Source organism: Haliotis cracherodii, unplaced genomic scaffold (genome assembly GCF_022045235.1).
Source record: "Haliotis cracherodii isolate W230 unplaced genomic scaffold, xgHalCrac1.p SCAF_5, whole genome shotgun sequence".
NCBI lineage: Eukaryota > Metazoa > Mollusca > Gastropoda > Lepetellida > Haliotidae > Haliotis > Haliotis cracherodii.
The window spans coordinates 8658088-8675236 of NW_027266308.1; the positions used below are offsets into that span (position 1 = coordinate 8658088).

At 45.4% G+C, this 17149-nt stretch overlaps 2 protein-coding genes across 2 annotated transcripts in view; one reads left to right on the top strand and one right to left on the bottom strand.

The window, feature by feature from the left end:
- LOC139442386 (papilin-like) overlaps positions 1–17149 on the bottom strand; it is a 177724-nt gene that overhangs the window by 145652 nt on the left and 14923 nt on the right. The window contains exon 2 of the mRNA XM_071223189.1: positions 2483–2628. Within this exon, the coding sequence (XP_071079290.1) occupies positions 2483–2557 (75 nt within the window). The 5' untranslated portion in view covers positions 2558–2628. The remainder of the gene's footprint in view (positions 1–2482; positions 2629–17149) is intronic.
- LOC139442387 (proline-rich protein HaeIII subfamily 1-like) lies at positions 14023–14853 on the top strand. Its single transcript, XM_071223190.1, has one exon. It carries the CDS (start codon positions 14023–14025, stop codon positions 14851–14853), a length of 831 nt encoding a protein of 276 aa, XP_071079291.1.

Genomic DNA, 17149 nt, shown 5'->3' on the forward strand with positions numbered 1-17149 from the left:
GAATCTGAGCGCGGGGACGAAACGGGTCGTTGAACAAGTTTATTAACTTCTTGTTTAATTCTGCCAGGTAGCCCAGGAGAGAATGTACTCAGATACAACCTCCACAGCGTGGACGCATTCTCCTATAAGAGATACCTTTTACAATTTGAGGAAAGAGAGCTTTCAGCGTTATTGGTGCGTGAGACTATAGGGATTAAACATAGTGCTTGAGTTCGCGAGACCGTAGCAATGTAATCATCGGTGATTCATGGTGCTTCTCTTAACTGGTTTGTCAAAGATCGCCCACATTATCGAGACTGGTTCTTTTATCTACGGGTCAGAACTGGAGAGGATAATACAGATACCTCCTCACACTTTGTGTCGCGGGTAACGCACAGGGCGATGTGGGACGTACGAATACATCAGTCGCTATTAGAGCCGTACCTCCCTGCTACTTTGCAGCAATCCCTGGCAGACCCAAGCCCTGTGCATTCAGACGTCGTCGCAATAAACCGTAAATCATTCAGTCGTTTACGTGATGGCCCAGCAAACTCTCTGACTTAAACTGATTTTGGGGTGGGATGGTTACAATGGGTGGTTTGTTTGTTTGTTGTTTAACGCCGCACTCAGCAATATTCCAGCTATATGACGGCGGTCTGTATATAATCAAGTCTGAACGAGACAATCCAGTGATTGATATCATGAGCATCGACCCACGCAATCGGGAGCCTGACCACCCGATCCCGTTAGCAGTGGGTGGTGGTGCGAAGGGTGGATTATCTTGGGATGGGAAGGACGTTTTACGGGTGGGCTTGATATTGAGGGATAGAAATAGTCAATGTGGTTTAAGCAAAGGGTCCTGAGAAATGTTAAAGGGGTGCTTAGAAATGTTAGACGGGTGCTGGGGAATATAGATACTTAAAGATAATAATAGTAATAATGTGCATCTTTATAATACACCGAATCCACATCCTAAAGACGCTATATTATTACCCCGGTCAACTTGTTTTCATTCTCAGCTCCCTTGGGAGTATTAGAAAACAGTTACCCTGACATCTTCCGGGTAGCCATTTTCTGCTTAGTGAACAGAGCAATGTTTCGAAGAATGACAGGTATCCCTATTTCTGATAATATACAAAAAAATAATCCAACGTCGTTCATAATAATATTTGCTTAATCATGGATGACAATGCATCATCAGTTTATATCCTCCAGTCACAGGATGTTTGCTTGTTTCATCTGGTCACCGGGTCCGGAAACAATTTGATTTTAGATATGGTCATCTGTATCTCCGGTCACGTTATATCATGGTATCTGTTGCTTTGTGAGTGGGATACCACTTCACTACACACTTTGATATCACTAAGTAATTTCCTGTAGCTAGTTGTCAGACAAGGAGAGCCGATACGCCATCTCCCATTCATCGGTGCGTCACCGTGTTGATATTTTGGTCATATATCAAGTACCCGTGAAGATCCGGGGTAGAATAGACTTTCAGCGACCCATATGCTTGTCGTAAGAGGCGACTATGCTTGTCTTAAGAGGCGACTAAGGGGATCGGATGCTCAAGCTCGCTGACTTGGTTGATGGATGTCATCGTATCCCAATTGCGTGGATCGATGCACGTGACATCAATCACTGGATTGTCTGGTCCAGACTCGTTTTTTTACAGACCGCTGTCATATAGCTGGAATAATCCTGAGTGCAGCGTTAAACAAAAAACAAACAAACAAGTAAGCTTTTCCCACGTGGCGGCCACAGCGGCCATATGAATGACAGATATGTATACAGGTGAGATAGATACCCTGTCACGTGCGCGTTCACTGTGCACGGCCGCGGAGTGTGACACATCTGCACACAGACGGGTTCCCCACGCAGCCGGGGTGTGACAATTCAAAGTCAGTGACACCGACGATTGTCCTCGCGCTGGTACCCCCGTACTTGACGTACAATATTTTTCCTTTATCAGATAACATAAGTAGGTGAATGACATTACGTGCTTGACAAGACTTGGTCTGACAATGTACTAAGTATATTTGCAGTTTCAATGATGTAAGATAGGTTCCCGGAGAACCTTGACATGAAACAAACAAACCGCCTGCCGTGTGTTTGGAAAAAACCCCTCTCTATTCTCTTCCTTTGAGGTACAAGACAATCACTAGTTTGCTAGAGAACACGTACTAAATCGTCTCACAGTCCCTGAACCATATTATGTTCCCTTCTGTCTAACCCCTACTGTTATGCTTTTTCCCTAAATGAAGCAAGTCTAGATTTTCTCCCATCTCACTGATGCTCCTTTCAATTGTAGTTGTTTGTTTTTATCAAAATGTCTGTGTAATAATCAGAGCTACGTGGTCTTTGCACATTTTAACTGACGTGAAACACGATCGACAATGTGGCAACGTCCCCGACGTATCGTAGGCTATGGGTCATTATAACGGACCTATGCATATTCAGCTTATATCCGTCTGGAGTGGTCCTAGTCTGCTGTTCCAGGCCTTACCGTGACGTGTGACACCCAGCACAGCACAACCAACACGAGCATAGGGATGGACCGAACACTTCCGGTTGACGTCATTTCGAGGTTAGGTCCTCACACCGCCAGTCTCATTGGTGTCGTCTGCTGTCACCTCGTCACTCCGCCAATGGCTGAAATAAACACAAGGAGGTCATTGAAGATTCCATCATTTGTATCATACAAAAAAAATAATATTTTTTTAAAAATGCATGTATCAGTCATATTCCCGAGGCAAGGGAGTTAACTGACTGTAAAAGTCCAGTTTCCACCTTTTCCGAACTAGGCTGGAATTCCGGAGTTACATTTTGGCTGGACTAACGAGTCTATGCATAGTCCAATCAAAATCGCGCAACGAACTAGACATCCGGTTCGTAAACAACATGGATTTCAACGTGCAGATTTCAGTCGACTGCAGGATTTGCAAAGCATGTGTACTGTCAACAGATATTTTCCAAATTTTGTCATGTTTTTTTTTATCAAGGTGCCCAATTTGTTTTATAACTACGCGAGGTAAGACCCGTTTTATTACAATATAGATGTTGATTATCGATCAGATCGTCTTGACTGGGCGCGGTCATTTTGTTTCAAGCAAATGCAAGTGATATGAGAGGTGGAATCTGATTGGTCAATAACAGGGACATTGAAGAGACATAACTCGTAATAGCTACTGGTGGCGCTACGATCGAGCCACGAAATTTCAGCGTAGTTCGGCAAGGATGGGAAACTGGACGTTTGTAGTCAATTAACTCCCTTGACCCGGGAAGATGTCGGGGTATGTGCTATCATTGTGGTAGCAAAGTTATCAACCGCTTTTTGTTGGGGCCTTAACGTCTAAGGCGCCGCAATTCGCTGCGCAGAGTTTCATCTAGTCTGTCTTACAGACCCTGACACAAATATAGCAAATAAAGCCTATGCAAGTCTATAATGTTTGGCAAGTCTAGATTACTGCAAATGAAGAGAGTTTCTGGACTTTTTTATTATATTTTTATTAAGATAATTCCACAACTGTTTTTTTCTGTACGATGTGTTCATTTCAGAGACTAGATGTTAGTCTTAGTTTCATCCTTTGGGCCTGCCACAATCCATTGATCGTGGTTCCAAATCTCTTGCATTGCTTATATATCTAGGTTTGTAAGTACCATACCCGTGTTCGTGGGTTTCACCAAAGTGGTAAATGTCTGAGACCTGCATTGCTTCGGGCTTTCCCTCCACACTAAGCTAGCACGCCGTGATTTAACTATTTAAATACTATTCCAAGCGGCGTTACACCAAACCTCACCCACTTCCTGTGTTTGATGATTGCTGGTGAACTTACACCGAGTGTACTTTTCCTACACCACCCCTACCCCCAGGCAACCTCCATAGGACAGGAGTTGCATTACTTATATATAACTGACATTTACAGGTATAGTCATATGCGTGCGTGCGCTGTCACTCTTACTGATGATCCACACTGTCTGTCTGGCGCTGTCACGCTCATCTGCAACGTCCCCTAGACCTACTAGTCCTGATACATGACACTGTCTCGCGCTGCCACTCACACCTGTAACATGTCCTCTACACCTACAAGTACTGATTCATGACACTGTCTGTCTCGCGCTGTCACTCGCATCGGCAACATGTCCTCTAGGCCTACAAGAACTGATGCATGACACTGTCTGTCTCGCGCTGCAACTCGCATCGGCAACATGTCATCTAGACCCGAGAACTGATGCATGACACTGTCTGTCTCGTGCTGTCACTCACATCTGTAACATGTCCTCTACACCTACAAGTACTGATGCATGACACTGTCTGTCTCGCGCTGTCACTCACATCTGTAACATGTCCTCTAGACCCAAGAACTGATGCATGACACTGTCTGTCTCGCGCTGTCACTCACATCTATAACATGTCATCTAGAACCAAGTACTGATGCATGACACTGTCTGTCTCGCGCTGTCACTCGCATCTGTAACATGTCCTCTAGGCCTACAAGCACTGATGCATGACACTGTCTGTCTCGCGCTGTCACTCACATCTGTAACATGTCCTCTACACCTACAAGTACTGATTCATGACACTGTCTGTCTCGCGCTGTCACTCGCATCTGTATCATGTCCTCTAGGCCTACAAGTACTGATGCATGACACTGTCTGTCTCGCGCTGTCACTCGCATCTGTAACATGTCCTCTAGGCCTACAAGAACTGATGCATGACACTGTCTGTCTCGCGCTGCAACTCGCATCGGCAACATGTCATCTAGACCCGAGAACTGATGCATGACACTGTCTGTCTCGTGCTGTCACTCACATCTGTAACATGTCCTCTACACCTACAAGTACTGATGCATGACACTGTCTGTCTCGCGCTGTCACTCGCATCTGTAACATGTCCTCTAGGCCTACAAGTACTGATGCATGACACTGTCTGTCTCGCGCTGTCACTCGCATCTGTAACATGTCCTCTAGGCCTACAAGAACTGATGCATGACACTGTCTGTCTCGCGCTGCAACTCGCATCGGCAACATGTCATCTAGACCCGAGAACTGATGCATGACACTGTCTGTCTCGTGCTGTCACTCACATCTGTAACATGTCCTCTACACCTACAAGTACTGATGCATGACACTGTCTGTCTCGCGCTGTCACTCGCATCTACAACATGTCCTCCTCCCACCACCCCACCCCACCCCACACACACGTGATGATATATAAGCGTGTCTGTCTCGTGCTGCAACACGAGTTTCCACTTTACGTGTAAATTGTTTTGATTTAAGTGTAAATGGGGGGCGGTCGGGTAGCCTAGTGGTTAAAGCGTTAGCTCGTCACGCCAAAGACCCGGGTTCGATTCCCGACGTGGGTACAATGTGTGAAGCCCATTTCTGGAGTCCCCCGCCGTGATATTGCTGGAATATTGCTAAAAGCGGCGTAAAACCAAACTCACTCAGTCAGTCAGTCAGTCAGTAAATATGATGATAGATGATAGATTCTATTGCCAGTCTTTTTTGGAAACACGATGTTGGTATACGTTTGTACACCTGTCGAAGCAGGGTGATCCTATGCAGACAAAATATCTATGCATCCCATTCTTCAATGTCGTACTATTACTGCTGAAAAATGAAGGGGTGTGCTGTGACTCACGCTCGGCAATAGCGACTGTGCAGCGAGGTCTTGCTAAACAAACAACTATGTATATAATAGAACATACACTGAATAAAACTGAGATGTGATCTCCCCATCGGAGTAGACTATGAATAGATCTACTGTACTCAAAAAAACTTTTGGTCTTATAAGCTGTGTGGCGCGCATTCCTTCCTAAAATATATAATTATAGTATCGGAAATATCATCTTCGGTTATCCGGGGTTTTAAATCTTATTTCTGTTCGTATAAATACCCTGACATATAAATAAACCGTACCTTTGTTTTGAGTTAAGTTCGAATGACATGACGATATAAATAGCCAATCAAATTACACTGTTCCATGATTGAGACAAGCAGCAAATATCACTAGTAGTCGACTCTACCTTCTCATGCCGTCTGAAATACAAGCGTCTTGCAGCAAAAGGACTTCCCTCCCAGTACTCGGGAAAAGAATTTTTTGCTTCTCAGATTTCATTGATAACAATCTTCCCTTTTCGATTAAATTCATCGAGGTTTCGCACGGACGAGGCCGTGACTTTGAATGCACAATGACTGTAGAATATACTTACAGTAAACTACGTTTGTAACGAACACGTTTTAAAACGGATATGACGAATTTATTTTTTGGTCTCGGCCATTTACTGTATATATACTGTACATATGCTTTTAACGAACTACGGTTATAACGAATAAGAATTAGTGATCCTTTTGGGTTCGTTATAGGCGTAGTTTACTGTATTTTATGAAACTCAAACCAACCCGGATATAAATAAAAGCAAGTCTAGCCACCTCTTTTCCACATAAATTTCCATGAAATCAGAATCAGGAAAATGAACTGTTTTAATTTTAGAGGAGAGAGTAAGTAAGTTTGGTTTAACGCCTGTTAAACAGTATTCCAGTCATATCGCGGCGTGTCAGCTTAATGTGGGAGGAAAGCCCGAAGTGATGCAGGTCTCAGACGTTTACCACTTTGGTGAAACCCACGAGCACAGGTATGGTGCTGACAAACCTAGAAACATAATTGGGGCGAACCAGGATTCGAACCCACAATCATAGGTTTCTGGCGTGTCCAAGGGACGCAACTCTTTACAGCGAATCGCGGCGCTTTAGACGATTGGGCCACCCGTGCCCCCTAGAGGAGAGAAATGTATTGTGTAATAAAAGATTTTATAGACTCTTTTGTCACGTCGAAGACCCGGGTTCGATTCCCGACATGGGTACAATGTGTGAAGCCCATGTCTGGTATCCCCAGCCGTGATATTGCTGGAATATTGCTAAAAGCGGCGTAAAATCAAACTCACTCACTCACTCACCCACTAATGTACTTCGACCGCCCGTTCAGAAGAGGCATTTGGATTCATGGTTTGTGGTTTCAAGCTTTCGAGAGAATTTCTGAACTAACTATAGTAGGAGTTGGTGACGTCACTTTCAAACGACGTTATGGTGGCGAATGGGTCCATGGTTTCTGTCACATCAGAATGGAGAAATATGCTCACCTCTAAAAGAAACGCGAACCAGAGAAACATATAGAGAAGTATGTACGTAAAGCGAGATGTTTCCAATGTGTACCAATTAATGACAAAACTGACAATCAATCAAATTACCACAGACTGTCTTTATTCTTATCACGATATGCTGCACGTGATTTCCAAACTAATCCTGCACGAGACAAATGATGCATCTCGAGCCATTGATCTATGACGTCACATGAGATACGTTCATGAGCGTTGGTTCACATAATATAACAGTATGGTCTATGCATCCAACAAATCTAATATCTCTTGAACTTGAGTAATTCTTCATATATTAACCAACATATATGGCATTCGCATTTCGTTTGTCGGTGAGTGTATTACACTGGATATTCGGGGATTGACAGAGTGGATGTGTATCTTCTTCTAGCGTAGAGACTGTGCTTCCCATCGCAGTGCTGTCAACTATAATCGAAAGGGTGGACCCGAGCCATTGCAAGGTGACATTTTCGATACGCCTCCTATGTCGGCGGCGGCAGTGTTACTGAATGACGCCTGGCAGTAGAGCCTGTCTCCGACTCTGTGACAGGGTCACGGTGTAAGGAGTTCAGTCACCAAGGCCGTTGATACTTCCGGGGAACAGTCTGTAAAAGACTTCAGAGACAAGTTATGTGTGATGGTCTTGATGAAGTTACAAGTACGTGTCGGTGGTACTTGACCCGTGGGTCCGGATACGTCAAGGAGCAGCAGATGAACTTAGAGCATCTGAGTGCACCTACTTGTTGCCTGCTTGTTTCTCGTCTCGTCCACTACTTCCACACCTCGTCACTTGTCACTAGATTATCTGTACCTGATCCACGTGTCTTCTCACTAGATTATCTGTACCTGATCCACGTGTCTTGTCACTAGATTATCTGTACCTGATCCACGTGTCTTGTCACTAGATTATCTGTACCTGATCCATGTGTCTTGTCACTAGATTATCTGTACCTGATCCATGTGTCTAGTCACTAGATTATCTGTACCTGATCCACGTGTCTTCTCACTAGATTATCTGTACCTGATCCATGTGTCTAGTCACTAGATTATCTGTACCTGATCCACGTGTCTTGTCACTAGATTATCTGTACCTGATCCACGTGTCTAGTCACTAGAGTATCTGTACCTGATCCACGTGTCTTGTCACTAGATTATCTGTACCTGATCCACGTGTCGACGCGCTTGATTATCTGTACCAGATCCACGTGTCTACTCGCTTGATTATCTGTACCTGATCCACGTGTCTTCTCACTAGATTATCTGTACCTGATCCACGTGTCTAGTCACTAGATTATCTGTACCTGATCCACGTGTCTTGTCACTAGATTATCTGTACCTGATCCACGTGTCTTGTCACTAGATTATATGTACCCGATCCACGTGTCTAGTCACTAGATTATCTGTACCTGATCCACGTGTCTTGTCACTAGATTACCTGTACCTGATCCACTGTCTTGTCACTAGATTATCTGTTCCTGATCCACGTGTCTTGTCACTAGATTATCTGTACCTGATCCACTGTCTTGTCACTAGATTATCTGTACCTGATCCACGTGTCGACGCGCTTGATTATCTGTACCTGATCCACGTGTCTACTCGCTTGATTATCTGTACCTGATCCACGTGTCTTCTCACTAGATTATCTGTACCCGATCCACGTGTCTACTCACTAGATTATCTGTACCCGATCCACGTGTCTTCTCACTAGATTATCTGTACCTGATCCACGTGTCTAGTCACTAGATTATCTGTACCCGATCCATGTGTCTAGTCACTAGATTATCTGTACCCGATCCACGTGTCTAGTCACTAGATTATCTGTACCTGATCCACGTGTCTAGTCACTAGATTATCTGTACCTGATCCACGTGTCTTCTCACTAGATTATCTGTACCTGATCCACGTGTCTAGTCACTAGATTATCTGTACCTGATCCACGTGTCTTCTCACTAGATTATCTGTACCTGATCCACGTGTTTAGTCACTAGATTATCTGTACCTGATCCACGTGTCTTCTCACTAGATTATCTGTACCTGATCCACGTGTCTAGTCACTAGATTATCTGTACCTGATCCACGTGTCTTCTCACTAGATTATCTATACCTGATCCATGTGTCTTGTCACTAGATTATCTGTACCCGATCCACGTGTCGAGTCACTAGATTATCTGTACCCGATCCACGTGTCTTCTCACCAGATTATCTGTACCTGATCCACGTGTCTAGTCACTAGATTATCTGTACCTGATCCACGTGTCTAGTCACTAGATTATCTGTACCTGATCCACGTGTCTTGTCACTAGATTATCTGTACCTGATCCACGTGTCTAGTCACTAGATTGTCTGTACCCGATCCACGTGTCTACTCACCAGATTATCTGTACCTGATCCACGTGTCTTCTCACTAGATTATCTGTACCTGATCCATGTGTCTAGTCACTAGATTATCTGTACCCGATCCACGTGTCTAGTCACTAGATTATCTGTACCTGATCCACGTGTCTTCTCACTAGATTATCTATACCTGATCCATGTGTCTAGTCACTAGATTATCTGTACCTGATCCACGTGTCTACTCACTAGATTATCTATACCCGATCCATGTGTCTAGTCACTAGATTATCTGTACCTGATCCACGTGTCTTCTCACTAGATTATCTGTACCTGATCCACGTGTCTTCTCACTAGATTATCTATACCTGATCCATGTGTCTAGTCACTAGATTATCTGTACCTGATCCACGTGTCTTCTCACTAGAGTATCTGTACCTGATCCACGTGTCTTCTCACTAGATTATCTGTACCTGATCCATGTGTCTAGTCACTAGATTATCTGTAACTGATCCACGTGTCTTCTCACTAGATTATCTATACCCGATCCATGTGTCTAGTCACTAGATTATCTGTACCTGATCCACGTGTCTTCTCACTAGATTATCTGTACCTGATCCACGTGTCTTCTCACTAGATTATCTATACCTGATCCATGTGTCTAGTCACTAGATTATCTGTACCTGATCCACGTGTCTTGTCACTAGATTATCTGTACCTGATCCACGTGTCTTCTCACTAGATTATCTGTACCTGATCCATGTGTCTAGTCACTAGATTATCTGTAACTGATCCACGTGTCTTCTCACTAGATTATCTATACCTGATCCATGTGTCTTGTCACTAGATTATCTGTACCTGATCCACGTGTCTTGTCACTAGATTGTCTGTACCCGATCCACGTGTCTACTCACTAGATTATCTGTACCCGATCAACGTGTCTACTCACTAGATTGTCTGTACCCGATCCATGCGTCTAGTCATTAGATTATTTGTATCCGATCGACGTGTCTTGTCACTATAGATTATCTCTACCCGATCCACGTGTCTAGTCACTAGATTGTATACCCGATCCACGTGTCTACTCGCTTGATTATCTATACCCGATCCACGTGTCTACTCGCTTGATTATTTATACCCCATCCACGTGTCTACTCGCTTAATTATCTTTATCCGATCCACGTGTCTACTCGCTTGATTATCTATACCCGATCCACGTGTCTACTTGCTTGATTATCTATACCCGATCCACGTGTCTACTTGCTTGATTATCTATACCCGATCCACGTGTCTACTCGGTTTAGTGGATAAAGCGTCTGTCCGTTGAACAGAAGGCCGGGGGTTCCATCCCCGGCCGCGTCATAACAAATTACGTTAAAAGATGGTACTTGTTGTTACCCTGCCTGGCACTCGGCGTTTAGGGGCTGAAACAAGTACTGGTCGGCTCGGATTCAGTATACTGTCATAGTATACCGGAATGGTGGTTAGCACTGTAACACCCGCCTTTGTCACACATTTGTAAGGACAAAGTTTTTATTTCGCCGCTTTACCCAAAAGACAAAAGTATCCACAAGAAATACATTTTGTCACTCAGATAAGGGGCGGGATAACGTGCCTTGTTAAGATATAAATTTAAAAAAACCCGTCAAATCCGTCGAAACAGATTCCATTGGGCAACATAGCTATGAACAAAACATGTGAATGGTGAGGTGAGGTGAAATTGGGTTTAACGTCGCGTCCAAGATTATTGCACTTATATAGCGACGTGCATGTGTGTGTGTGTGCGTGCGTGCGTGCGTGCGTGCGAGCGTGCGTGTGTGTGTGTCGCTGCTTGTACTAGTCCTGACCGATGCCGATTTATAGTGCTAGCTGACTGAGATACCATGCCGCAGTTTAACATGAATACCCCACTCAGACACAGTATACTGACTCCGAGCCGACCAGTCCTTGTTTTAGACCCTTAATGCCGAGCGCCAGACAGGGTAACAACAAGTACCATCTTTAAACGTGTTTTGGTATGACGCGGCTGGGGATCGAACTCCTAACCCTCCGCTCTCCGGGCGGACGCTCTACCACTAGACCACGGAGGCTGTCACACATTTGAATGGAATTATACACACAGGCTGAAGTTCATACAACAGTGGTAGACGCTCCAACACCCCCTGTGTCGTGACCACCCTCAATATCTACACCGTGCCCGGAGTGCAGTACAGACACGATTAAACACTGGGAACCTCTGCCCTGTAATCGTACCTGACATAGCACTGTATACATGCGAGCTGACAGAAGTCGACGACCGAGGATGTTAACAGGTGCGGCAGTCTGCCCGGCGTGGTTAGACAGTTTAACACATTGGGTTGAAGGGTAGCCGTGGATTTGTCAGATATATTAAGCCTTCCGTTGAAGCAGGTGCTCACTGGCGTACATGATAATGTTTTTTGTGTTACGATAACTTTATGTCCAATAGAATGAATTATTCTCTTATCTGTATTTGCACACAGACAGACATACACGCGAGTGTACACACACACACACACGCACGCACGCACGCACGCACGCGCGCACGCACGCGCAGCAGTCCCAGCTGCCCAGTTGGGTTAGATTCAAACTCAAAGCCCTAGACTAGAATCTGTAGACCAACCATAGACTAAGTAGGCACAATCTGTGGATGACAACTTCTTTAATACTGTTTCGGTATAGATCTTTATACCGTTGCCTTTACAGTATTAAAGAAGTTGTTATCCATAAAATTGTGTCTACTTTGTCATCCGTCAACTTCTAAGTAATGCCTATCAAACAATTCAGCCAATAATGTGATAATTCATCCTGATTGATTCAGTTACTTTTTAAAACAATCTTGCTGTCGTTCATTCTTTTGAATGGGTGAACAAGATTCACATATTGAGTGAGTGAGTGAGATTATTGCTTAACGTCGCATCAGCAATCTTACAGCTATTCGCGGCGAGCACATTATGAGGAATAATTCATGTTATATAATAGTTAGATAATTGGTAAGAAAGGCGAAAGTGAAATATCTGCAATGTCCTCTGTTGAAACGTTTCGCCCTGCACTATAAACTACCCTCACAGTTACAAGTACGAGACATACAGATGGTAATAAATCACGCTCAAATCTAGACCCACAAGGGCTTCTGACAAAACTGCTGGTCCATGGACAAATACACGAAGGTCCACCGGCAGATTGCACAAGCATTGACGCAAACAAAACTCCACTTATTACAGAGAGTTTGCTCAACGTGTGTCCCAAATGTAGACTTGAGAGGTACATGGCTGACTGTTAAAGGGGTGCCCACTTTATGAAAAGGAACTGTATTTTGAATATCACTGGGTTGTCTGTAATACTTTTCACCACGGCAAACATTAAGCAGGCACAATGATGGCTCGACAAGCGTAATACTAACCCGGCACACATTCACCAACAATAGCTACACTCTCTCCGACCAAGGCTCTTAAAAGTCTTGCCTTATTAACTATGCATGTACGGGGTTTGATATGAAACATTATACCATTCAGCTTTGCCGTGTTTTGAAACCTGTCTGTCAGTAGGCGAAGTACTTTACATATTGTGATAAGCGTCATGAGATTACTGTCATCGTGGTGTCCCCGGTGTGAACATCAACTCAACGACTTTGCCAGAAAGTAAATACGTTAGTTTTACTGAACTCAGCAAATGTATCATTGCGTGGTTTCATATATTTTTCACCGCTTGTTTGCCGTTGCCTAATGGAATCGGGTTTTTTCGATAATGCAGATTGGTATTAGTCTGTCGTTGACGATTTATATTTATGCTTGTCGTAAGAGGCGACTAACGGTACCATGTGGTCAGCCTCGCTGACTTGGTTTGATTCATGTCATCTTATCCCAATTGCGTGGATCGATGCTCAAGATGTCAATCACTGGATTGTCTGGTCCAAACTCGATTATTTACAGACCGCCGTCATATAGTGGGATATTGCCGAGTGCGGCGTTAAACAACAAACTAACAAACAAAACATTATAATTCCTCCAATATGATCCACAGGACCTCCATCACCTTCATCCATCCACGGGACCTCCATCACCTTCACCCATCCACGGGACCTCCATCACCTTCACCCATCCATGGGACCTCCATCACCTTCACCCATCCATGGGACCTCCATCATCTTCACCCATCCACGGGACCTCCATCACCTTCACCCATCCACGGTACTTCCACCTTCACCCATCCACAGGACCTCAATCTTCACCCATCCACCGGACCTCCATCTTCACCCATCCACAGGACCTCCACCTTCACCCATCCACGGGACCCCAATCTTCACCCATCCACAGGACCTCCATATAAACCCATCCACGGGACCTCCATCTTCACCCATCCACAGGACCTCCACCGTCACCCATCCACGGGACCCCAATCTTCACCCATCCACAGGACCTCCATATAAACCCATCCACAGGACCTCCATATAAACCCATCCACAGGACCTCCACCTTCACCCATCCACAGGACCCCAATCTTCACCCATCCACGGGACCCCCAATCTTCACCCATCCACATGACCTCCACCTTCACCCATCCACGGGACCCCAATCTTCACCCATCCACAGGACCCCCAATCTTCACCCATCCACAGGACCTCCACCTTCACCCATCCACGGGACCCCCAATCTTCACCGATCCACAGGACCTCCACCTTCACCCATCCACAGGACCCCAATCTTCACCCATCCACGGGACCCTCAATCTTCACCCATCCACAGGACCTCCACCTTCACCCATCCACGGGACCTCCATCACCTTCACCCATCCACGGGACCTCAACCATCACCCATCCACGGGACCCCAATCTTCACCCATCCACGGGACCCCCAATCTTCACCCATCCACGGGACCCCCAATCTTCACCCATCCACGGGACCCCCAATCTTCACCCATCCACGGGACCCCCAATCTTCACCCATCCACAGGACCTCCACCTTCACCCATCCACGGGACCCCAATCTTCACCCATCCACGGGACCCCCAATCTTCACCCATCCACGGGACCCCCAACCTTCACCCATCCACAGGACCTCCACCTTCAACCATCCACGGGACCCCCAATCTTCACCCATCCACAGGACCTCCACCTTCACCCATCCACGGGACCCCAATCTTCACCCATCCACGGGACCCCCAACCTTCACCCATCCACAGGACCTCCACCATCACCCATCCACGGGACCCCCAATCTTCACCCATCCACAGGACCACCTTCACCCTTCTACGGGACCTCCACCCACCCACAGGACCTCCATATAAACCCATCCACGGGACCTCCACCTTCACCCATCCACGGGATCCAAGACCCTCATCGTTCTTCACCCTACCACGGGACTTCCATTGACCTTCATGCTGTCATCTTGCACGAGTTGAAGTCACCTCTCCATCATTACCAATGATGTGACAAAGCAATGTGCCAGTAGGTCGTCATTGCACAATGGCGGGACTGACACCGGACACAGTCAATGTCCCCATCAATGGGAGCTATCCCTTGCTTCATTCACCGGGGATTTACCCTGAGTCGTCGAAGATAGCGGTGCACCACAGTCCGGGTCGTCGTGGACGTGATGTGGCGTGTGTGGAACAGTCGTTGCTGCCATGGAGTGTTTAGATAAGGGTTAGCGGGTTAAACACTCTCTTTAGCCGATAGGATCGGGGCAAACTCCTGGGCTCCTGTTGTCAACCCGATACGCCGACTCTGAATGACGGGAATGTGGTAACAATGTCCGAGTCAACAACTGGACTCACCGGCACAGACAGCAAAGTAGACTGAACAAAATGTGTAACATTGTGTGGAATGTTGGCAGACATGTCACGAGGGCAGAGGTGGGAAAGGTGTAGGCATCAACCAGGACCACATGAGTGCAATACCTTGGATGTCTTTACATTCATGTCCAGGCAGTGATGGTTGGTTGGTTGGTTAGTTTGTTGCTTAACGCCGCACTCAGCAATATTCCAGACGGCGGTATGCAAATCAGGACCCGACAATCCAGTGATTGACATCATGAGCATCGATCCACGTAATTAGGACCGATGACATGCATCAACCAAGTCAGCGAGCCTGACCACCCGATCCCGTTAGTCGCCTCTTACGACAAGCATAGTCGCCCTTTACAGCAAGCATGGGTTGCTGAAGACCTATTCTACCCCGGATCTTCACGGGTCTCAGGCAGTGATGATTCAACAGTCACCAACATCTTATTCTTGAGAAAACGTTTTAAAGAATATGCAGGTCTACCACCTCTCCGTCCTCTAGGACCCCAATCCACCATCACCTCACCAAAACACCCTCCCCCAACCTCAACCCCACCCCACCGTAATTAAATAACGTGACATTAACCTATATTTCACTTTGGGAATATTTGATGACGCAGCTACACCTTGTCTCATATAAAGACACAGAATATTCATGGATACAAAGAATACCAACGCTATCCGCGGGCAAGGGCGGCAAACACTTCGCCTTCATGTACTCCGGTTGCCCTGTGGACTTGCCACGCTAGGCGCCACGTTCGTCCGCGAACTATTTCGAACTTAATCGCCGATATTGTACCGTTGCTTTAACACGGCAACCAGTTCCAAGAACTCGTGAGCAAGTTTTGATCAGGTGGTTAGGCAAGGTCACCTGTCTGTGTGCTGTGCTTTCACGAAAACAGCAAACGGTTAGGATCTGAGTCCATATCAACTTAGTCCTGCACCATGACCGTGGAATATATTTATTTTATGAAAAAATAATAATCTAGAAATGCATACAAAAGCAAGTCTAGCTAGCTCAAGCTGGCTCTATTCATAGGGATTTTTTTAATTTTTAGAGTCAAGAAGGATATTGTGTAATATAAGATTTCAGAGACTAAATGTTAGTCTAATATCAACTGTCCACCCACATGTAACGGGCTCGCCGTTAGATAAACAAAACAAACACGATAAACCCCGCGATAGAGTCCTGCCACTCACCCACCCACCCACTCACCCACCCACCCACTCAGTCGACTCAAACGGAGTGTATAGAAGACATGCTGCCACCAATCAGCCTTAATGATGCCGAATGCATTATAAAATAACGTTCGGTTACCAACTGTATTATATATCCGCTCTACAAAAAACACGATGTACCCATTCGCTGCCATAGCCTTATTATGAACTGTAATCAAATGACACGCCGCTAAAATAGCCGTCCAATCAGATTACACTCATGAGCGAGAGAAATTCTTTGCGAAAGTTGACACGAGAGATGGTGATGCATTCGTGACCAACTCGTGTTATTCCGGGACAAGCCGAATAGCGACTCGTGCCCCTCTCATGGCCATTTTTGCGACCGGGTTTCGTCTTAGCGCAAACGGGCATACCTAAAACAATTGTCAACTCGTTGCGTAATGGTTCACATATATTTCCCCTATATATCATTCATATATATATATATATATATATATATATATATATATATATATATATTTCAGATGCAATTTAAAGCACATCGGGGCGTGCGGAATAATACAGTATGATTGAACATATTTAAATGTGTCTTGGGTATATTTTTATATGCAAGACATAAGTACAATCAAAAGTTATTTCTGGGGGATTCTTTGACGAAGAACTTGAAGTCATACGCGCATTCTGACGAGTGGTGACGAATGATGGAG

Coding starts and splice junctions, on each gene's coding strand:
- LOC139442387 (XM_071223190.1), top strand. CDS start 14,023: ATGACCTCCACCTTCACCCATCCACGGGACCCCAATCTTCACCCATCC.